This window comes from Stegostoma tigrinum, chromosome 26 (assembly GCF_030684315.1).
Source record: "Stegostoma tigrinum isolate sSteTig4 chromosome 26, sSteTig4.hap1, whole genome shotgun sequence".
Classification (NCBI taxonomy): Eukaryota; Metazoa; Chordata; class Chondrichthyes; order Orectolobiformes; family Stegostomatidae; genus Stegostoma; species Stegostoma tigrinum.
Window position 1 is genome coordinate 10,217,285 of NC_081379.1, and position 23,976 is coordinate 10,241,260.

Genomic DNA, 23,976 nt, shown 5'->3' on the forward strand with positions numbered 1-23,976 from the left:
TGTTACACTCATCGCACTGTTTCTCACTCCGTGTCCTAGAAATTTACTTGTCACAATGCTTTGTATTGTTCCTGAACTCCCTTTTTTCTATTAAAACAGTATTAAAATTAAGGTTTCCAGTTGATCCTAGAGTCTTAAAGAAAGGTCTAAATCCATGACCTGTGGAATTTCTCTCCTCCTCCTCCTCCTCCCTTTCTCGGGGTAGCCTCACATGCGCTGTTGAAATTTGACAAATTTGTTGTTTTTGCATGGCTATTCTTACATGTTGTGTAGTTATGTCTTTCAACGTTACAGTGTGGAAAGCACTTTAAATGATTCTGCGAGAGAGTATTAAGTATTAATTTGCACAAGCTATGTTAGTGTACAATGATCTTACTATTATAGAGTTATACAGCTTGGAAACAGACCCTTCAGTCCAACTCGTCCATGCCGACCGGATGTTCTATATAAATCTAGCCCTGTTGGCCAACGTTTGGCCCATGTCCCTCTTAATCCCTTCCTATAAGAGGGATTACACAACTAGTCTGTATTGAGTCCAAACTGGAGGGCTCAAATCATCAACTGTAAGAAGAGGTGTTTTCCTGTAAATTCTAAGAGTTTCTTTTGCGTTTCGCAAGGTGATAAATCATGATTAGTAAGATAGTACCAAAAAGCAGCCATCTCCAAATCCCTGCTTTGTGAATGTAGACAGCAATTATTCGAAGTTTATGTGACTGGGGAGGCATGACAGATTAACCTGATCCTATCGTCTCAATCTTAGTAGGAGCACAGAGTTATGATCAAGAGAAGGGACTTTTAAACTAATTTTTGTTGGAACATTAGGTCAGCAATGTTCAGGCTAATTATTAGTGAACTTCCCACTACATTGCTGAGATGTGTACTTGGTGATGGTGCTAGGGTTGGTAGTTTTTAACGTCTAAAGTTTATAACATTTAGCAACAATTTCGGAGTGAACTTAGATTTAGATTTTAGATTTAATTGTTGCATGTACTTAAGATCAGGAGTACCAGAGAACAGCATAAAGTGTATAATGATTCCATACATGGTGCCATCTTAGATACCAAGGTACAGAAAATAAGCTTGGGTACAAAGTAGTAAGAGAAACAGAGTTAAGAAGTTAAGCATTACTTATAGAATAAGTAGAAAAATAAAGAAATAGGTAATAGTTTACATTAAAGTCTTTTGCAGTTTAAACTAGGAAAATATAGGAGTAAGTTAAAAGCCCAATGGTCTTTGAGCCCTCTGCTTATCTCACTCTGCTGCCTATTCTCACTACCATCGCAAATACTGTCACTGCTGCTGAAACTGCCGCGTCTCTGATCTCCCCCGGTGCCTCGAGAACATGCCTGGGCGGGATCCACTCGCACGCCGAGCCAAGGCACCGCCACGAACTGCCGAGAGCCACCAGGAGTCCAGGCCGAGACCCACCATGTGCTGCCGAGAGACCGGGCCAGGACCTGTCAGGAGTCGCAGAGAGACCAGGCTGAGGGCTGCGAAGGTGTTAAGAGGCAAACAAAACAAGGAATTGCACCAAATGTACAACTGCATTTGTGTGACTAACAGTGCTGCTAGATAGAGCGGCTTGCATGCGGGCACCAAACTAGAGTCAGAAATCGGTAGAGTTCACGTGCATATTAATCATTGACTATCATTCTGACAACTGCTGTTGCATTTTACTTAAAATCAGGTCTTATATGAATTAATGCTGTTGATAATTTCTCTTCTGGAATGCAATATGGAAGCTTATGAAATATATAAACAAATTGGCACATTTTAATAATGCATCTATTTCAATATTTAGTTGTTAAACATGCTGGCGTATTTAAGGAAATGTACAAGTTAAAATGAAACTCATTGCATCGTAGAGTCATACGGCATGGTCCAACCAGTCCATACCGAACATAATCCCAGACTAAACTAGTCCCACCTGCCTGCTCCTAGCTCATATCCCTCCAAACCTTTCCTATTCATGTACCCATCCAAATCATGTTTGCATTCATTTCAAAATGTTATTTCACTATTAATTATCATATGCTAATTTGTCCTCCCACTCAGGTTCATTCTTTTACTTATACATTTTATCAGCTTACAATAACTGTTTAATTGCTGCATTGTATCAATGTGTACCATGTGTGTTTTCAAGTCCACTTACAGAAAAACACTTACAGATGGTGACTTCAGAACTCTCTTCCTGTTGGTTATTGTTGCACTCGCCCACAAATGGATCATGATGGCCATTTTGTCTCCTGCATTGGCAATACGCATTCCAAAACTCAATATTCCAGAGACAGGCCAGTTACTGGTGTAAATGCACCACCTGAGCCATTTACCATCCCATTAACCAATCCTTTCAATCTCTTCTTTCTCTCTTGCCTCTTCTTCTATTCCAGGAAAACTAGATTGACTTTTACCAAGGACTGGCCTTGGTCAACAGGTTGCTGTTGGCTGCTTGAGGCTCCACCTTCGACAAAATCACGATAAATCAAATTGCAGGGATCCACCTACAAATTCCTATTAAGTGGAGCTTCAAAGCCCAATGCAAACTGATTTTTGAAAAAGAAAAATGTCCAAAGGATGTTAATATCATTGGCTAGGCTGGCAGTTATTGCCTCTCCCTAAATGCCCTGGAGAAGTGTGTGGTGAGCAGCCTTTTTGAACTGCTGTAGTCATTGTGGTGTGAGGATACTTACGGCACTGTGGGGAAGGGAATTCCCAGATTCTGAACCAGCCACGGTGAAGGAATAGTGATATAGTCAGAATGATGTACATTTTGGAGGGAGCTTGCAGAAAAGCATTTGACTACAAATGCACCCTTTGTGAAAATCCCAAATGAAAATGCAGTGAGTATGTGAAAAACTGTATTTAATTTAGTTTGTTAGTTTGCACCTTACAATGGTCTGACTTTGTGCACTAGAAGACGTTGACAAGTGTTAGAAGTTAGTATAGTATGCTGCCTGTGGATGAGCAGGCATAATCTACCATGTCATCAATGCAGCCAAACATGTTATCTTTTCCATCTTTTTGGGTCTGCAGTGTGAAATTCTGTAGCATTTCTGTAGACTTTGCACCTTTTAGCTGGGAGAATTGGCAGTCATTCTTCAGTTGGACAAACCTCCTTAGTACAAAAAGTGTTGAGGCTATGATCCTTCTGTCAGTTCTGTCCTGCAATGCCAATGGTGTCATCCATCTCAGCATAAGTTTTCCTAGCTGGCTGTACTAGAATTTCTGTGCCGTCCTACCACAAGTGAGAGAAGAGTCTCATCATTGCCATGGTTTTCCTCACCCCCTGCTTCTGCTTGTTCTCAGCATGGCCTGTTTGAACTAGCGTGGCAGCATTAGCAAGTGTGGGTTCCATCTCCATCTTGCCACGCAGACACTAGGAGAACGTGCAAACTCCACACAGACAGTTGCCTGCATACAGGATCGAGCATAGGTCCCCTTGCACTGTGAGTTAGCAGTGCTCACCACTGAGCCACTGTGCCACCCCAAATTTCCCAGGAAGATTTTGATTTCAAAGGATTGCTTTTCTTCATGCTGTAATATGGCCTAATTCCACCTAAATTAATTGGTATGACAAGCATGCTGCAGCTGAATGAATCTGAATTTTCTGAAGTTTTAGCTTATTACGGGCATCATTTTATTAGACTTCCTATTCTGCTAGTGAGAATAGCTATCAACTTTGAAACAGCCAGAATTTTGGCTCATCTGAAATTGACTGGTTGCAGTTTCAATGAATGAGTCAGTCATTCTAGCAAGCCCAGGGGTAATGTAAAAGCAACTTAGCTTGGAATAAACTAGAGAGTGAGCCTGGGGTACACTTAGCTGTGCAAGATACTCCACTTACCAACTGAATATTTTGAGTCTTGCGAAGAGGAGGCTTCCAGGAGCGCCATTTTCCAGCCTGCTTTAAATAGTTGTGGTGGACTCGGCCTTTATCCCTAAAACTGCATTTAACATTTCTGTGTGCTATGCGTTTGCTGCCCACCAGGGAGAGCGACCGCACATTTAAAAATGTACAATGACTTGTTTGTTATGGTAAGACGTTTCTATACAGAAGAGATATAAAATGCCCTTTACTTGTCTCCTTTATCATAAATAACCTAGCCATTCACTTCTTGGGCAGTATGTCACATATTTTGTGGTGCTTGGAAGACTGTGGAATATTCTCATACCATTCTGTTTTCCAACAAACATCTTGTTGTTTTCCTCAATCTTCTCCACATTGATTATGATCACAGGCTTCTGAAGGTCATTTGTCTGGTAACTGATCTTTCCAGCAGTACCTTTGCAGTCTTCCCATTGTGCTACCCAGTTAACTCTTAAGACAGTGCAATTGTTTATACATTCAATAACAACTTGCATTTATGTAGCGCCCTTAAAATCAGAAAAGTATTCCAAGGCATTTCATAGACTACTAGTCCACTGACTTCAACACTGCTCATTATTTTAACCTCTTTTTGTGTGAAAATGTCGGAGTTGTACCAAGGAATATTTTTTCATTGGTAGTTTCAATCACAGTTTCTTTGGCTTACATTTTTTTGATATATATAAATGTTTGCTAAAGGACAAAGTACCTATGTACAGTCATTGATGGTATTGTCAATCATTGAAAATTCCTTTTTGTCTTTTGAGCTGATCAGCACTTCTTACACAAGATGAAAGTGCAGATAGGAGACAGTTAAATATTCTGTCAACAGTGACAAATAAGATGACTTGTTATGGTAGGTTGTGGAATCATGAGCTTTATTACACGCTGAAAGACTATGACCAGTCATTAGCTTTAGGATGTTGTGATCTCATAATAGACGGTGTGCTTTTTAAAGTGGTTGTACTACTTTCTAAGATCCTAATTGAAGTATGGTGAGTTGAAGGTGCTTACTCCTCCCATGGTCATTAGGTCCACAGAAGTAAGCAACAGGACATCTTGTGGCTGAGGGGAAAGACCAGAGTTTAGTGCAGATTGTAGGCTGGATGTATGCAGTGGCAGATGTAGCTAGCTTCTCTGGGAATGCTGAGGGTTTTTGTTTTGCTGTAAAATATGCAGTCTCTAGTGTGACCCACTAGGATGGAAACTCTAGGAGTGGGAAACTTGCCTGATTTTTCTCTTAATCTGATTCTTTCCCTAGTGTCCCAGCCAACAGTTATTTCTCAATAAATGGAAACAAAAATAGAATGTCTGGTCATTATAAAATAGGTGTCTGTGGGAGCTTGCTGTGTACAACTTTGCTGGCACATTTCAAATATTACAACAATGGCTAATGCTTCAAAGTACTCAATTGCCTGTAAAGCACTTTGTAATCACTATAAGCAGCATGATATAAATATAAGTCTATCAGGATGCTAGCATTTAGTCTATTTGGTACATTTGATAAATGTGTGAGAAAACCATTTCCACTTTACGATATAAATATGTTCTTTGGAAAGGGCACAACTATTTATAGTGCTCAACATTTTATGTATAAAAGCAGAAAATGCTGGAAAAACTCTTTGTAGCGTCATATTGCACTTGGAATGTTAACTCTGTTGCTTTCTGTACAGATGCTGCCAGACTTGCTGAGCTTCTCCAGCATCCATAAATGCTTTTATTTTAGCTGTTTTCCTGCCCTACTTTGTTATTTTTTTTGTAGTTGTTAGTTGTGCTATACAAGTTATTTTCTCTCACACTGAGGCTTAAAAGACATTTTTTTGTTTTTGTTCAATGTCAGTGCACTTTATTCCAAGCAAGTTATTACTGATTGCCAGATTTAATAAAATCCCCAGTTAAAATTCTGTGCAATTACTGGAATATATAAGGAAAGAAGTCAAAAATGGAATTTTAATTTCATGGGCTGCTCTTGGAAATTATATCCAAATAACTGCTTTCAGAAGAAGAGGGTTAAGTTTCTCTTTCAAAAAAAATGGAGCTCTCATACAAAATAACCCTATCAATTCTGTAACCAATGATCGCATTTACTTTCAATGTTTGGAGAGCAAAATTGTTGTTTGCTCAATATGTGCCACTTTTCCTCCCCTACTAATACCCGAATTAAAATTCTACAGTTATGGTCTCCCTGCTATAGGAAGGATGTTGTGAAACTAGGAGGGGTTCGAAAAGATTCATGAGGATGTTGCCTGTGCTGGAGGGTTCAAGCTATAGGGAGAGGCTGAATAGACTGGGGCTATTTTCCCTGGAGTATCAGAAGCTGAGGGGTGACCTTTATAGAGGTCTATAAAATCATGAGGGGCATGGATAGGGTGAATAGCCAAGGTCTTTTCCCCACGGTGGGGGAGCCCAAAACTCTTGGGTATAGATTTAGGGTGAGAAGGGAAAGATATAAAAGGGAACTCAGAGTCAACTTCTTCATGCAGAGGGTGGTGCGTGTCTAGAATGAGCTGCCAGAGGAAGTGGTGGAGGTTGGTACAATTATGACATTTTTAAAAAAATTCATAATCTTGTGCAACCAACATCAAGGCTTAAATTAATTAATAAATCCACAATGGAGGAAGAAAGTTTCACCATAGCATCACATGTCCTGGCTTCAGATCCAGCCCAGCTGAAAATGTGCATCTCGCGTCTTTTTAAAATAACCTGCACGAAGATCATTGGTCAGTCTCAATCCAGTTCTTAACAGGCATAAATTACACTACTAGAACCAAAAGTAATAACAGTCTTACTCTAACAGTTTGAAAGATGGCTGAAGGATGTGTCCCTGTGCTGATTTCCAGAGCAAATACAGGCAGTTCTCTGTATCCAGCTGTGCTATGTTTCACCTGGGATTACTTGGTGTTGACACTGTGTGTTTGAAACTGGAAGTGTTTCTTTCACTAGCACAAACATTACTTCCCTCCAGTATTAAATTACCACAACATGTAAATTGAGGGAAGGAAGCTAAATCCCATGTGTGCTTTACAAACTTGTGGGAGGACCTTTCTGAATTGAATGCTGTTACAGTGTTTAACATTACTTTAAGGCCTTCCTGCGTCTAGTGATACACCACATAGACTAAGCACATACTTATGTCTGCTTCCATAACTAGTTATTTGTGAAACCAGTTTCAGGGTCATCTCTGACTTAATGTCACTAGGGAGATGCAAGTTAATTGGTATCAACAGGTGTGTTTTGTCCCTCTAATCTTTCTCATTTACTGTTCCTTTACAATAGGTGCAATTATTTCTTTCTTTATGATACGTCAAAAGTTAAAGAAGAGGAGGATCCAACAAGAGCTGGTATCTGTTATTTTTTCCCTTCACAGGTGAGACACAAAATTAAAGTGATAGTTTATTTCTTTTGGAAGGGAAAAGGGATAAGCCAGGATTCCTGTGTCAATATAATTACATTAACTTAATTTGTGGGCTAAGCAACAATACATTTCAGCATCTTCATGTTTTATTTGTTTTATGAAATGCCTTCTGAATTTATCCTGGATGACGAAGGTAACTCTGTGAATGTTGCACTTTCTAGAAAGGGTTACTGAGTTACAGTTCAGAGTGAGAACCTTGCTGTGTTAGATTATTTTTTATTTCTAAAGATCTTCCCAATTGCGCTGAAGATGTCAGATTATGCTGCATTACCGTTCCGTACACAAAGACACACTTAAGTTGACCTGTATTCCTCAACATTGGGCAGGGTAGCAACCAAAAGCGACGGCCATACCTTTTCAGCTGTAACCAGCATCATCCTCATACAATCTCCGTGTGGGCATACACCATGGGCAGTCACATGTGATGCTCAATTTATTTTCAGTGTCTGCAGTACTTTGTTAATGAACTGCCGTGCTGATGGAGATCAACTATCCCAACGTAAAGTGACAGAAAACAGACGGAAGTCATTGTCTACATTGGCACAAATGAGAAAGGTAGGAAGAAGGAAGAGGCCCTGAGAGAGCAATTCAGGGAATTAGGTAGGGAGCTAAGATTCAGGACTGCCAGAGTAGTAATGTCAGCTGGTGTAGGAGGGAGGGCTTTAGATATATGGATCATTGGGATGCCTTCTGGAGAAGATTGGCCCTGTATAAGAAGGACAGGTTGCACCTGAACTGGAGGCATATCAATATCCTGGGCAGGAGGTTTGCTAGAGCTCTTTAGGAGGGTTTAAACTATTGTGGCAGAGGGTGTGGGAACCGGAACAACAGGTCAGTAAGTGCAAGGACTGGGGACAAAAGAGAGACTGAGATATGCGGCAGAGGGATGTCACAGGGCTCAGAGGGCCTGGAATGTATTTACTTCAATGCAAGAGGTATAACAGGTGAGACAGATGAACTAAGAGCATGGATTACTGCATGGAATTAGGATGTTATTGCCATTACAGAGTCATGGCTAAAGGAGGGACAGGATTGGCAGCTTAACATTCCAGGATGCCACTGTCTTAGACAGGAGAGAAAAGGAACAAACGGAGAGGGGGGAGTTGCATTGCTGATTAGGGATCACATCACAGCTGCAGTGAGGGAGGACACCGAGAGAGCTTGCATTGAGACATTATGGGTAGAACTCAGGAATAGGAAGGGTGAAAGCACAATGCTGAGGGTTTTCTTGTTGCGAGTCCTTAGCAAGATGGTGGCAGAGTTGGATGCTCCTGTCAGAGATCCTGTGCTCCACCTGTTCTTTATCCTCCTTTTTCCTTTTCTCCTGCTTTCCTGTCCCCTCTTTCTCTCCCCTCGGCAGCGGGGCCGACAGCAAGTCCAGAGCAGCGAGCTCCCATGTGCCGGAACACAGCGAGCAGTGAGCCCCAGAGCAGCGTGGGGAAAAGCCCCGCAGCAGCAGGTGGGGGTGGGGTGGGGGGAATCACACAGGAAGCGAGCGTGAGCCGGCGTCACGAGTGAGAGCAGGCAGCCCGAAGATAGTGGGAGAAGGCAGGCGGCTGATGGTGTGTGAAGGGAGCGGGCAGCCCAAGGTGGTGATGGAGAGGCCGCATCCCTGGAGCGACGGAGAGGCCACGTCCCTGGAGTGACAGGGAGCCGAGTCTTGGAGGGATGAAGGGGCCGAGGTAGAAATCCCGGTACAACGCGACATTCCAGGTTGCTGCTGAGTGCCGGTGAGGAGTGAACTGGTGGCTGGAGAAACGTGAGACAGTTCCTGAATTTGGGCCTGGTACCACATGCTGAGCTGCTCTTATTGTTCTTAATTGTAAAAACTTTTGACTGTACTCCTATACAAGTACAAGTGACAATGAAGGATATTCCGTTCTATGCTATAGACCTCCCAACAGCCCACGGGAGACAGAGGAGCAGAGACAACGTCAGATACCAAAAGGGTAGTTGTGGTGGGTGACTTCAACTTTCCTCTTATTGACTGGGACTCCCTTAGAGCCAGGGGCTCAGAGAGAGAGCACTTTGCTAGTTGTGCCCAGGAGGATATTTTTGAGACAGTTCGTTGACAATCCAACTAGAGAGGAGGTCATACTAGACTTGGGTATTAGGGAATGAGCCAGGACAGGCCATTGCTGTTTCAATAGCAAAGCATCTTGGGCTTAGTGACCATTAACTCCATAAGATTTCGAGTAGTCACAAACCAGGACAAAAGTGGCCCTCGGGTGAGGGTGCTTAATTGGGCAAGGGCCAATTACGTCCAAATTAAGAGAGGAACTTGGAATGTGGATTGGAAGCAGCCATTTGAGGGCAAATCTCCACCTGGCATGTGGGAGACTTTTAAAGACCTATTGATTTAAAGTACAGGATGTGCATGACCCGCACAACTGAAGGATGGGAATTTCAGGTTTCAGGAACCACGGATGACAAGGGAAATTGTAAGCTTAGTCAGAGGAATAAAAGGAAGCAGACAATAGTTCTAGGCAGCTACAAACTGATAAAGCCCTTGAGGAGTATAGAGAAATTAGGAAGGAATAGGCTAAAAGGAGCCATGAACTCTTCGAAGCAAACAGGGTCAAGGAGAATCCCGAGGCTTTTAGTGCATATATTTGAAGAAGGAGGATAACAAGGTAAAGAGCAGGCCCTCTTGAGGACGAAGGAGGGAAGTTATGCGTGGAGCCCCAGGAAGTGGGAGAGACCCTTAATAAGTACTTTATATTGGTTTCCACCCAGGAGAAAGACCTGACTGATGTTGAGGTCAGGGATGACTGTCTGAATACTCTAGGGAAATGTCCATCGATTTGAAAGAGGAAGTTTTGGGTATCCTAAATTGCATTAAGGTAGACAAGCCCCCAGGACCAGATGAGATCTATCCCTGGTTGCTGCAAGATGCCAGCGAAGAAATAGCTGGGGCATTAGCAGATATCTTCACATCCTTGTTGACCATAGGTGAGGATCAAGAGGACCAGAGATTAGTCAGTGGTTTTCTCTTATTTAAGAAGGGAAACAAGAATAATCCAGAAAATTATAAGCCGGTGAGCATGACATCTCTTGTGGGGAAGCCCTTGGTGAAGATACTGAGGGACAAGATATATGCACGTTTGAAAGAAAATGGACTAGTTGGTGACAGGCAGCATGATTTTGCATGGGAAAGGTCATGTCTCCCCAACCTGATTGAATTTTTTGAAGAGGTGACAAAGATAGTTGATGAGGGAAGGGCTGTAGATGTAGTTTATATGGACTTTAGTAAGGCATTTGATAAAGTCCCACATGGCACATTGGTACAAAAACTAAAGTCACATGGGATGGGGGTGGGAGCTGGCTAGATGGATACAAAACTGGCTTAGTTATAGAAGGCAGAGGGTAGCAGTGGAAGGCATTTTTCAGAATGGGGCCTGGTAACTAGTAGTGTTCCATTTGGATCAGCCTGAGGTCCTCTGTTTTTAGTATTTAAATGTTCTAGAGGAAAATGTGGGTGGTCTGATTAGTAAGTTTACAGATGACATGAAGATCAGTAAAGTTGCTGATAGTGCCAAAGATAGTGAAAGGATACAACAGGATATAGATAGATTGGCAACTTGGCCACAGAAATGGCAGAAGGAGTTTAATCTAAATAAATGCGAGATGATGCATTTTGGAGGATCAAACTTAGGTATGAATTACACTGTAAATGGCAGAAGCCTTAGGAATATTAACATACAGATGAATCTGAGTGTGCAGATCCACAGTTCCTGAAAACTGAAAACACAGGTGACCAAAGTGATTAAGAAGCATATGGCATGCTTGCCTTCATCGGCCAGGGCATGGAGTACAAGAGTTGGCAAACCATGTTGTAGCTATATAAAACCCTTGTTAGGCTGCATTTCGAGTATTGTGTACAGTTTTGGTCGTGGAAGCTTTGGAGAGAGTACAGAGCAGGTTCACCAGGATATAGCCCGGCCTCGAGGGCATTGGCTATTAGGAAAGGTAAAAAAGCCTATGATTGTTTTCATTGGAAAGACAGCAGCTGAGGTGAGACTTGATAGAGGTCTACAAAATTATGAGAGGCATAGATGGGGTGGATAGTCAGAGGCTTTATCCCAGGGTTGAAGTTTCATTTGCAAGGGGGCATAGATTCAAGCTGAGAGGGGGAAAGTTTAAGGGAGATGTGTGAGGGAAGTTTTCTCACGCAGAGAGTGCTAGGAGCCCGGAACGCACTGCTGGAAGAAGTGGTGGAAGGAGGCACGTTCGCGATATTTAAGAGGCATCTAGATGATTACATGAATAGGGAGGGAACAGAGGGATATGGACTGAATGAAGGCAGGTTTCTTTTTTTCAGTTTAGTTAGGGCGTGATAGGCTTGTAGGCCTAAGGGCCTGTTCCTGTGCTGCACTTCTCTTTTGTTCATTTTGTTCTTCGGAGGTCCACAGCATCACGTGATATCAAAAAATAGCTAAATTTGCTTAATACTGCGCACACTATGTGCCCTGATAAGTTATAAAGTTACAGTCATACAGCACAGAGATAGACCCTTTGGTGCAACCAGTCCATACTGACCATGATCCCAATCTAAACCAGTCCCACCTGCCAGCGCTGGGCCCATATCCCTCCAAACCTTCCTTATTCATGTGCTTATCTGAATGTCCTTTAAATGTTGTAACTGTACCCGCATCCACCACATCTTTGTTTTGTGTTTCTGTTTTTCTGTCTGTTGTACTAAAAACTTGTGCTTCAGAACTTGCCGTGCCTTGACCAAGTCATTTCAGTATAGCTCCAACACTAGCTTCCAACTGGCAATGTGTAAAATTGCCCAGGTATGTTCTGCACAAAAAGCAAGACAAACCCAACCTCGCCAACTACCATCAGTACTGTACCTTCAGTCATTAGCAAAGGGGTGGAATAGATTGTTGACAATGCTATCAAGTGGCATTTTTTCAGCAATAACTGGCTGATTGACAGTTTGGGTTTGACAAGGGCTGCTGACCTCAACAGCTTTGGCCCAATCATAGTCAAAAGAGGTGAGTGCCAGAGGTGAGATGAGGTTGCTACAGTTGATATCAAGGCAATATTTGACCAACTCTGTCATTAAGAAACCTTGGCAAAACAGGAGTCAATAGGAATTGTGGGAAAACTCTGCCAGACGGTTCGGTTTGTTGGAGGTCAAGCACCCAGCCCAGGGCATCATTGAAGGAGTCCCTCAGGGTAGTATCCCAGGACCAATAAATGACCATGCCTCCATCATAAGACTATCATTCAGCAACATTCTCAACTTCAGGTACAGAAGCAGCCTACATACCTATGCAGCAAAATCTGGACAACATCCAGGTTTGGGCTGATAAATAGCAAGTAACATTCACACCACACAATTGTAGGCAATGACCATCTCAGCCAAGTGAAAATCTGATCTTCCCTTAATGCTCCTTGCCAATAGCATTTGCTGAATTTTCTGAACATGAGCATCCTGGGACTGAAACTGAACTGGAGCAGCCGCATAAATGCTGTGACCATATGAGTGGTGAACAACATGCTTCCCTACTCCTTATTCACAAGGCACAAGTCAGGGATGTGATGGAATATTCTCCACTTGCTTGAATGAGTGCAACTCCAACAACACTTCTGAAGTCTTTCAGAATGACGCAGTCCCTTGAAACCTTCACTACTCCTCCCTCCACCACCAATACACAGTAGCGGTGTTCTGTATCATTCACAAGATGCACTGCAGCAACTCATCAAGGTTTATTTAACAGCACCTTTCACACTTGAGACCTCTGTCACCTGGAGGAACCACAGCAGCAGATACTTAGGAACACCACCAAGTTCCCCTCCAAGCCACTCACCATCCTGACTTGGAATTCTGTCACCATTCATTTACAGTTGCTGCATCAAAATCCTAGACTTGCCCCTTAACAGGGCTTTGGATGTACCTCCATCCCAAAGGCCTGCAGAATGCAGTTTTCCACCATCTTCCCAAGGACAATTAGAGGTGTGCAATAGATGCTGGCCTAGCCAACAATGCTTGCATCCTGTGAACAAATGAATAAAAACTTTCACCTGATTACCAGCTAAATTTAGGAGGGTTGAAGGTCCTGTTTCAGTTTTTTTTTAAACCATCAGTTTTTTGTTTGCCTTTGATGCACTTCAGTTTGGTTTCACAAGTCGGCATAACATCGAGGGCCAAAGGGCCTGTACTGTGCTGTAATGTTCTGTGTTCTGTGTTCCATGTTCTATTAGTAGCTGACTTCTCCTCAAGGTGCTATTGCATACAGGGTAATGTTTGATCTGAGCGACTGTTTTAGATTAGATTAGATTAGATTCCCTACGGTGTGGAAACAGGCCTTTCGGCCCAACAAGTCCACACTGCCCCTTGAAGAATCCCACCCAGACCCATCCTCCTATAACTCACTCACCCCTGAGCACTACGGGCAATTTAGCATGGCCGACCCACCTAGCCTGCACATCTTTGGACTGTGGGAGGAAACCAGAGCACCTGGAGGAAACCCACGCAGACATGTGGAGAATGTGCTGGATGGTTCTCTTTTAGACGTTTTGTGTCCATACTAGGTAAAATTATCTGTCTAGCTGTGATTGAAGTGATGTTGTTCTACTCCGCTTAACCCAACTTAACAGCCCAGATCATACAAAGGTCATGTCATTTCCAGTTCTGTTCTGAGCATGGTTTTGTATATTGGGTCTAATTCCACACGTTTATTGATTACATTACAGGTTGAAAACAAGCCCTGTATAGGAATTCCTGTGTGTATCTTTGGTTGGCTTGAGCTACGATGATCACATTGCCTCAGTTAAATTGATGGTCCTTGTTGTCTGAGTGCACTGAGATGAGGGAAAGTTCTTCGTGTCGTTTTGCTGCTAGCTGGTGTTAGAGTATCTTGATGGCTAGTTTCCTTCTGCTCAGGCCGATTTTATAATGTTTGTTGCAGTCACTGCAATGTATTTTTTAAACTGTGTTGCTCCTGCATGTCGTTGGTATGGGGTCTTTGTTCCTTGTGAGTGTTTGTTGTAGAGTGGATGTTGGTTTGTGTGCTGCCATGATTTCTAGTGGTCGCAGGAGTCTCATTGTCAGTTCTGATATGTTCTTGATATAAGGTAGTGTGACCAGTGTATTGGGGCATACTGTGTCCTCTTGGCATTGTCTATCTAGTAGGCAACTGCGGACAAAGTTGTTGGATATCGGTTGTGAGCGAAGGCTTTGTTTAGGTGCTCTTCCTCCTTCCTGTGTAGTTCTGGCATGTTGCAGTGAGTTGTGGCCTGTTTGAATAGTGTCCCTACACCGCTTTGCTTGTAAACATTGGGGTGATTGCTGTGGAAATTGAGGATTTGGTCAGTGTAGGTTGCCTTCCTATAAGCTATGGTTTGGAACTCCCCATTGGTCATTCATTCTGTCCTGATGTCTAGAAACAGAAGTTGATTATTGTCTTCCTCTTCTCTCATTAAATTTGATCCTAGTGAAAATGTTGTTGATGAGATGATGTGTCTCTTCTAACATAGTACATTTAATGATGACAAACATGACGTTCACGTATCGAATCCACAATTTTGGCTGTATGCGGGGGAGGGCAGTGCATTCCAGTCTTTGCATGACTGCCCCTGCAATAAGCCCCAAGATGGGTGACCCCCATTGGCGTGCCATTGATTTATTTGTATATTTGGCCGTTAAGGGTGAAGTGTGTGGCGAGGCATAGGTCCAGTAGTCTGAGTATGTTGTCCTTGCTGAAGGAGCTGTTCGGAGACAGCGTTTCTGCTGCATCCAGTAATGTGGCAGTTGTTTCTTTGGCTAGGGGTATGTCAATGAGCAGGCATAGTGCTGTGACGACAAAAGATACTGTTGTCTCATTGTCGTTGATTGTGAGTTTTTCACGTTTATCAGCTGGAAAGAGACTAATGCTGTTGTGTCTGTCATCTGCATTTTAACATCTGACTTACTGGTGAGCAGGATTCAGAATGCAGTTGATTTTCAAATCCCAGAGGTCTGTTATTGGGGCCTATTGGGCTGTACGGTGACTCTGATTATTTCTGCTGCCACACAGTGCCAGGGACCTGGGTTCGATTCTAGGCTTGGGTGACTGTCTGTGTGGAGTTTACATGTTCTCCTCATATCTGCATGGGTCTCCTCTGTGTGCTCCAGTTTCATTAAACAGTCCAAAAATGTGCAGGCTGGGTGGATTGGCCATGCTGAAATTTCCCCAAAGTGTCCAGGGACATGCAGGTTAGGTAGATTAGAAATGGTAAATGCAGAGTTACGGGGTGGAGTACGGGGTGTTGGGTCTGGTTGAGTGCTGTTTGGTTGGTTGGTGCAGACTCAATGGGCTGAATGGCTTCTTTTCACACTGTAGGATTCTATTCTGTCCTGGCACTCCATTAGCTACCTAGCTGAAATCAACCAAAACCATACCAAGTGGAAGTTGGCCTCCCAAACTATGTGGCTTAGCTTTGACTGTGCCTTCGCAAATTTAGCAGCAGGAGTCCCTTGTTTAAATTTAAAAGTGCATTCAGGTAATATGCAACATTTCATTCACAAATAAAAGTCGACTGTAAAGTTTTCTTTCCAATTTAGCTCCATCTTTTTCCCTGTCTCTTTCGACTGGTTCTCTAAATCCTATCAACTTTTCTTTAACAGACTACTGTTGACCAACAGGAATTGTTGTGTGGGCAGATAGCTGGTGTAGTTTGCTGCATCAGTGAAATTTCTGGATCGCCGCCCAGTTTAATCCACCTGCGAAAGCTGAAGTTTGCTATCCGGTTGGATGGGGAGTATCTCTGGGTATGTATAAATGCTCTTAACATCAGAGGGATGAATATCTATTAATTAAGACAATGCAGCTTTTGAGCCCTTGCTGGCTGTAATTATTTTTGAAAGAGATTTACTCTGTTCTGTTATAGGCTCTTGGATGTGCTATAGAAGTCCCTGATGTGAGCTGTAAGCGATTTCTGGATCAACTTATAGGCATCTTTACATTTTACAATGGAGCCAGTAAGCATGTATACCAGGTAAATGCTTTTGTGCTCCTGAGATGCTGCTTGGCCTGCTGTGTTCATCCAGCTCCACACTTTGTTATCCTGGATTCTCCAGCATCTGCAGTTCCCATTATCTCTAATGCTTTGCAATTGCTTTGCAGAACTGAAGAGTGGTCACTAGACCCGAAACATTGACTTACTGTTTTGCTTTTTCTGCACAGGTGCTGAGTTTCTCCTGCAATGTCTTTTTTATTACAAGCTACTAATTTTTTTACTTAGCTCCCTGCGTTGACTATATCTTGAGCTGATCATTCAGTCATGTAATTCTTATATTCCTGGATGGCCATCTTATTAAATATCATCACCCTTTAGTTTGATTGGACCTTGTGTTTGTTTGTGCTATTCATGACCTTGTGCTTATTTGGTGACTGTAAAAACTTGACACCACCATTATTGATCTGATCAAAGTAGGTCCAAGCATTCATCAAGGTCATAGCCAGTGATGAATAAAATTGTGTTTGCAACTTGTTGTTAAGGAGTCATGGAGATATGCACCATGGAAACCGACCCTTAGACCCCACTTGTCCATGCTGACCAGATAGCCTAAATTAATCGAGTCGTATTTGCCAACATTTGGCCCATATCCCTCTGAACCCTTCCTATTCGTCTACCCATCCAGATGCCTTTCAAATGTTGTAATTGTACCAGCCTCCACCACCATCTCTGGCAGCTCATTCCATGCAAACACTATCCTCTGTATGGAAAAAGTTGCCCCTTTTTGGTCCCTTTTTAAATCTTTCCCCTCTCGCCTTCAATCTATACCCTCTAGATTTGGACTCTCCCACTCTGGGGAAAAGACCTTGGCTATTCACCCTTCCTGTGCCCCTCATGGTTTTATAAATCGCTATAAGATCATCGCTTGGGCTCTGACCCTCCAGGTCAAATAGCCTCAGCCTATTCAGCCTCCCTCTACAGCTCAAACCCTCCAACATCCTACAGCAGAGACACCAGTATTGAACATAATATTCCAAAGGTGACTTCACCAACAGTTGGAGATTCAAGAAGAATGGGAGTTATTCTCTGAGAGTTAGAGCCATACCTGTTCTGGACAAATGTTTGGGGCTCTCTTCTAGTGGATTGGAATTAGAATTAAAATTAGATTTTAATTGTCGCATGCACTCAATAAAGGAATACAGTGAAAAAGTGTAAAAAGTCACCATCTTGGTCACTGAGATAGATAAATTGTTGTTGAGCAACTGATATTAATGGATATGGGCTGAAGGTATAAAGGTGGAATGAGGCCACATATCAAGCATTGAATAGTGGGGCTGGGTTTGAGGGGCTGAATGGCCCACTCTTGCGTTGGATCCTCTAATACTATGATAACTTAACATTAAGGATGTACTGTTTGGCCAAAGCGGCTCGAGTCTCCAGTGCCTAGTGAGTCCATCACCAGGTAGGATTCGCACATGGTGGTGGTGGTGGTGGGCAGCTTGTAGACACCCTCTATGGTTGAGCTCAACTCGGACATCATCTTGTAGTTCTCTCTCTTGGGCTGGGCCAGATTAGGCCGCAGCCTGCTCCTTTGGAAACCAAAGCAAGCTACTTACCGGCCCACATCCACACAATTGTTAAATGTTGCAGTTTCACAATATACAGCAGAATCTGGAGTGAGATCCCGTTAAGACCAAGAGAATTGTGGTATTTCTTAGAACCCATTGGGATAGAGAGTAATTAGTTGTGAATGGAAATAAACTGAGAGTAGTAACTTACTTGTCTAAATTGTCTTATGAACTGGACTGATACGAGTTTTAACCGCAGGTAGCAAAATCCCTTGACAACACTGCTGCTTGTGCTTCTGACTTTAAGAAGAAAGTTTCTGCCAATCAAAAAGAGGGCTGTGCAACCATCAATTTGAGTATACAAAGTCAACAGTGAACATTTGCAAATTTAGCAGAGCAGTTCCAAGTGCAAAAGGAGTCTAATGGGGAGGTGATGGCCTTCTAGCTGCACTGTTAATCCAGAGACCCTGATAACATTCTGGGGACCCAGGCTCGGAGGTTGAATCCTGCCATCGCAGACGGTAGAACTTGAATTCAATAAAATACCTGGAATTAAGATTCTAATGATGACCATGAATCCATTGTTGATTGTCAGGAAAAAAATCCATCTGGTCCACCAGTGTCCTTTAGGGGAAGAAACTGCCATCCTGTCTTGGTCTGGTCTATATGTGACTCTAGACCCACAGCAATGTGGTTGACTCTCAACTGCCCCTCTGCAATTAGGGATGGGCAATAAATGCTGCCCAACCGGCGATGCCTTCATCACATTGATGAATAAAGGAAAAAAAAAAGTTAAAATCCTTTTGATAAGCTCAGAAATGTGTCATTTGCTGCATCAGCACAATACATGACTTTTCCATTTTCGAATTCAGACCAGCAAATGATTTTGCATGAAAATTGCCAAGTTGTACCAAATTTTAGGCTTTTTTTGTTTTGTTTTGTGTGTTTGCACTGCTCTGAATTGTGTTGAACTCTTGCAGCACGTTTTATGTTGAATTTTTAAATGAAACCTTTCATCCTTTTGATCTGGATTGGATTCTGTTGAAGCAACACTTGCCTTCCAGAGCCTGTTGGATTGCAGCTCGTGTTTTTTCTGAATAATTTCTTATAGTTTATATTTTTCAATATCCATCCCCAGGCACAGAACCCAGAGGAACTCGCCCGTCAGTGGGATTGGTACATGGAGCACATTCAACAAAACAGCTGTGACCTGCACCAGACTTTCAACTCCTTATGTAACCTCGACAAGTCTGAAGTACGTATAATTCAGGGAGACTGCCAGATCCTTTCGTTGCAGTACTATCTGAAAGGTTAAAACAAAAATAGCAAACCAATAACCAATTTATTCACTGGAATAAAAACCGAAGAAAAACAACTGCAGATGCTGTAAATCAGAAACAAAAACAGAAATTGTTGGAAAAACTCACCGGGTCTGGCAGCATCCGTGGAGAGAAATCAGAGTTAACGTTTCAGATCCGGTGACCCTTCCTCAGTGTTTGTTATCTGCTGGAATTGTTGGTCTTAGAATGGAAACTAATTTTACTGGACAAAACCATAAAATAATAAAACGCGGGAGGAGGTAATTCTGCCTATGATAGTACAATGAAACAAGCTTTCTAAATCATTCCATGCCCCTTAACTTTTTCTTTTATGAAACTTTGCAATTTTGTTTTCCTCTTAAATATTTAGCGGATTTCCTTTTGAACATTTCTATTAAATCTGCTTACTAACACAGTAGATAATGTCCTTTCAGGTGTGCATTTAAATCAAATTAATTTGGCTGAATTGAACCCGTTAGGTACTGTTAAGAAAATAGGACTTGCATTTATACAATGCTTTATTCAAGAATCGTAGGAACAGGAGTGGGTAATCTAGCCCCTTAAGCCTGTTATGACATACAGTGACATTATGACTAATTTGCAAATTAATTCTATAATTGTTTCTTTCCACTCCAGAAGTCTCACTTTTAAAATTAATGATTGAATTGCTGTTGTTAGAACAGAATTCCAAATTTCCAAACTGCCCTTTTCATATCAAAGTCTTTCCCAATTTCATTCTTGAAATGCCTGTGTGTAATTTTTACTGATGCTATGTTTCCTAGGTCTACATTTCATAGGAGCAGGAGTGGGCCGTTTGGTTCCCTCAAGCCTGCTCCATCATTCAATTAGATCATGGCTGATCTGTGGCCCAACTCCAAATACCTACCTCAGGCCCATATCCCTGACTTAATAAAAATTTGCCTGTTTCAGATTGAAATTTAACAATTACAGTAACATTGACTGTCATTTTGGGGAATAGAGTTCCAAACATCCACTACTCTTTGCCTGTAGAAGTGCTTTCTAATATCTCTTCTGAATGGCCAGGCCCTAATTCTCCTGTTTCTAGAATTTTTTAACCAGTGGAAATCAATTTATCTAGCCTGTCTTTCCCTGTACATATCCTGAAGACCTCAATTAGACCACATCTTAACCTTCTACGTTCTCCAGAATAAAGGCCTGATTTGTCTTATCTCTCCCTATAACTTAACCCCTGAACATAGAACATGAAACAACACAGCGCAGAACAGGCCCTTCGGCCCTTGATGTTGCACTGACCTGTGAACTAATCTAAGCCCATCCCCCTACACTATACCATCATCATCCATCTGCTTATCCAAGGACTGTTTAAATGCCCCTAATGTGGCTGAGTTCACTACATTGGCATTCCACACTCTTACCATTCTCTGAGTAAAGAACCTGACTCTGGCATCTGTCTTAAATCTATCACCCCTCAATTTGCAGCTATGCCCCCTCGTACAAGCTGACGTCATCATCCTAGGAAAAAGACTCTCACTGTCCACCCTATCTAATAAAGTCTAGGTATTGTCCTTGTAAACATGCATGAACTCTGTCCAAAGCCGAAACAGCCTTCCTAAGGTGTGGTGCCCAGATATGCTTCAGTACGCTAAATGGGTGTTTTTATAACTTCAGCGTAACATCTGCATCCCTATGCTCCAGGCCTTTTAAATATGAAGGCCAGCATTCCACTTGTCACCTTGATGATTTTCTGCAATTGTTTATGGCTTTGTAAAGAGCTACGCACCAAATATTGCTTGACATCCACTCTATTTAACTTAAATCTTCTCAAAAAAACCCTGATTTATCCTTTGTCAGTCTGTAATGGAAAATCTCATGGAAAATCCAAGTGCTACAGCTTTGTCCGTCCACCTAATCTATCAACATCCTGTTGTAATTTTACACAGTCATCAATATTGTTTACAATGCTGTCCAATTTTGTGTTGTTCAGCGTTTTTTTAATATTATCAAATTTTTATGCCATTATTGAATTTTTAATGAATATTTTGAATAATTGAGGCCCTAACACAGATCCCTGTAGGATACTATTAGTTACATCCTGCCATTTTGAGTATTTACCCATTATTCCAACTCTGTTTCTGCCACTCAACCAATTTCCTATCTATGCCAGTAATTGCCTCAATTCTGAAGGCTCCCAGCTTGGCTGACCGTCTCCTGTGGGACTTTATTAAAAACCTTCTGGAAGTCCACATAAACAACATCCATAGATTTACCTCTGTCTGCCGCCTTTGTCACTGAACTCTGAAGTTTGTTAGACATGACCTACCCTTCATGAATCCATGCTGACTCCCCCCGCCGATAAACTGAAGATTTTTGAGATGGGCAATTACCCTATCTTTGAGTATAGACTTCAATAATTTCCCCACCACAGTTGTTAGGGGACCTGATCTGTAATTGACTGGTTTCCCTCTGTCACCTTTCTTAAAAAGTGAGTGACATGAGTGAATTACCAATCCAGAAGCGCAACGCTTTAATTCAGGGAACTCTGAAAGATTGTGGTTGGGGCATCGGTGGTGCGCTATCCCACCTCCTTTAACACCCATGGATGGAAACCATCAGGCCCTGGGGATTTGTCATTCTTCAGTAACAAGGAAATTATAATTGATAAATTACTTAAGTCTTTGACATTGATCCAGCTCCCTCAGAGTCAGCTCTGAGTGAGCAGAACATCTGACTCTCCTGTCATATCTGTCGGCCAGTTAGAGGAGGGAAACTCATCAATAGATAGTGATTGACAGTCTACTGCAAAGCTTTCTTTACATTTTAAAACTTTTTGTGTGGGGTAGACTCTGACTTGTAAGGCATCACCCTGAGAAAATAACCAGAGAATAATTGTTACCTATTTTCTAGTGTAGAAAGGTGTACAGTGTGTGTACATATTCTTTCTGTCTGGACCCATTTGTATTAATGTGTGTAAACTCCAGATATGCAGGAGCCAGACTGTGAATCTTAAGTTGGTTATCAAAACAATTGTTTGCAAAATCTGTATTAATTAGCAAAAGTTGTCCAGTTATAGAATCGCAACCAACATTGTACACTGTTCTGAATTTTGCAAGCATGGCTGGTTTTGTTAGGTCAATATCTTGTTTATTGCATCAGCTAAAGGCGTATGCTGTTTTGATTCAATGTGCGAGACTTTGAGATGTGTGGGCTTCATGTGTAGCATCAGACCAACACTGAAATTCATCTACCACGTTGCAATTTGGAGTGATAGAGAGAACATTTTTACGGCCTGATGACAGCAAGCAGTTCGTGGTGAACGCTACTTGCATTGCTACAGCAAAGTGGAAGCTTGTAACAGCTAGCTTCACCTGCTGCTCATACAGGGGCAGGACAGTGGCTCAGTGGCTAGTACTGCTGCCTCACAGCACCAGGAACCTGAGTTCAGTTCCACCTTCAGGCGACTGTCTGTGTGGAGTTTGTAAATTTTCCCTGGGTCAGCGTGGGTTTCCTCCGGGTGCTCCGAGTTCCACCCACAGTCCAAAGGTGTGTGGTTTATGTGGATTGGCCATGCTAACTTGCCCAGAGTGTTTAGAGATGTGTAGATTAGGTGGGTTATAGGGGATGGGTCTGGATGGGATGCTCTGAGGGTTGGGGTGGACTTGTTGGGCCAAAGGGCCTATTTCCACACTGCAGGGATTTTATATTTAGATGATATAGTTGAGGGATCTTAGCCTTCCAGGGTAATCTGAGGTCTTTCAGGACCACTGGCTTGGGCCAGTCCTGGAGTTTGCGTTGTACTCAGTGGGAAATGATCTGATTGGGAAATCAATCATCCTGCAAAATGCTTTTGATGTATCCTACTTCAGCATCAAGCTTACACGATGAACAATTAAAGGGTTGCTAATCAGGCCAGTCTTTCAAATCCATTTGTGACAACTTTGCCAATTTCCTTAATCAATCAATATCTCTTTGTAATGATATACCTCCATCAACATTGCTTAGAATTTGAACAAATATTTACAAGTGCTTCAAATTATTTTGAAGAGCACCGATTGTTTAGATTAGGTTATTTGATTAGATTCCCTACAGTGTGGAAACAGGCACTTCGCCCAACAAGTCCACACCGCCCCTTGAAGCATCCCAATGTGGGGCAGTGCGGCAGCTGTTTTCTGTGTAAAAATCAGTAAAATGGGTAAGTCATGATTGAAGGCTAAGGGGCTCCTGCATGAGTTACACACACCTTAATTCTAAAGACTACGCCACATTATTCCATCAGTGTATCAGACGGCTCCTGCTGTGAGACACAGAATAACATCACTGGGGCAGATTTTCACCTATAATAATACATCTTATCACTTGTATGAAGCCTTGATGATTGTACTTGGTTGCGGGTTGGGGGGAGGTTTCAAGTACAATAAAAATATTAGTGCAGCAGAAATTTCATAGTGTAGCTTTGAGGTATTGCTGAAGTTTTAAAAGTGGCTCACCATGGCAAGCTATTGGCTTTCATAATTGTGCGCTGACTAAAATTTCACTTGGCTAAAGTCTTGGCTTGACCACGTGTTGATCTGAAGTTGGCTTGTGGCTTTCCAAAACTGGCTTTTCTGATCCAGCCCTCTGCTCTGTTTGTCTTCAAACAAAAGGTGGATCCCCTGCTGCTGCTTAAAGCTGCCCTCATCTTACAGACCTGTCAGCGCTGCCCAGAGACCCTGGCTGGTTGCATCCTTTATACAAACCTGTAAGTTTCCACTGTACACTACTTAGACATTATTTTCATTTTTGGAAGGCAACATCTATTACTTAATAGTCTTTGTCATGTGCTTATTTTTAGGTACATCTCTTTTTAATTGCAATATTTTTTACTTTGAATGTGTAAACCGG

At 42.3% G+C, this 23,976-nt stretch overlaps 1 protein-coding gene across 3 annotated transcripts in view; it reads left to right on the top strand.

The window, feature by feature from the left end:
- hps4 (HPS4 biogenesis of lysosomal organelles complex 3 subunit 2) overlaps positions 1-23,976 on the top strand; it is a 55,548-nt gene that overhangs the window by 5,243 nt on the left and 26,329 nt on the right. For 2 of the 3 annotated variants that reach the window (XR_007249978.1, XM_048556344.2), the window contains exons 2-7: positions 7,142-7,232; positions 7,724-7,835; positions 15,898-16,041; positions 16,161-16,268; positions 18,936-19,052; positions 23,739-23,833. Coding sequence is in view for 2 of the 3 variants with exons in the window: in XM_048556344.2 (XP_048412301.1) it covers positions 7,162-7,232; positions 7,724-7,835; positions 15,898-16,041; positions 16,161-16,268; positions 18,936-19,052; positions 23,739-23,833 (647 nt within the window). In the remaining variant the exon portion in view is untranslated. The remainder of the gene's footprint in view (positions 1-7,141; positions 7,233-7,723; positions 7,836-15,897; positions 16,042-16,160; positions 16,269-18,935; positions 19,053-23,738; positions 23,834-23,976) is intronic. The other variant, XM_048556345.2, reaches the window with a different exon arrangement.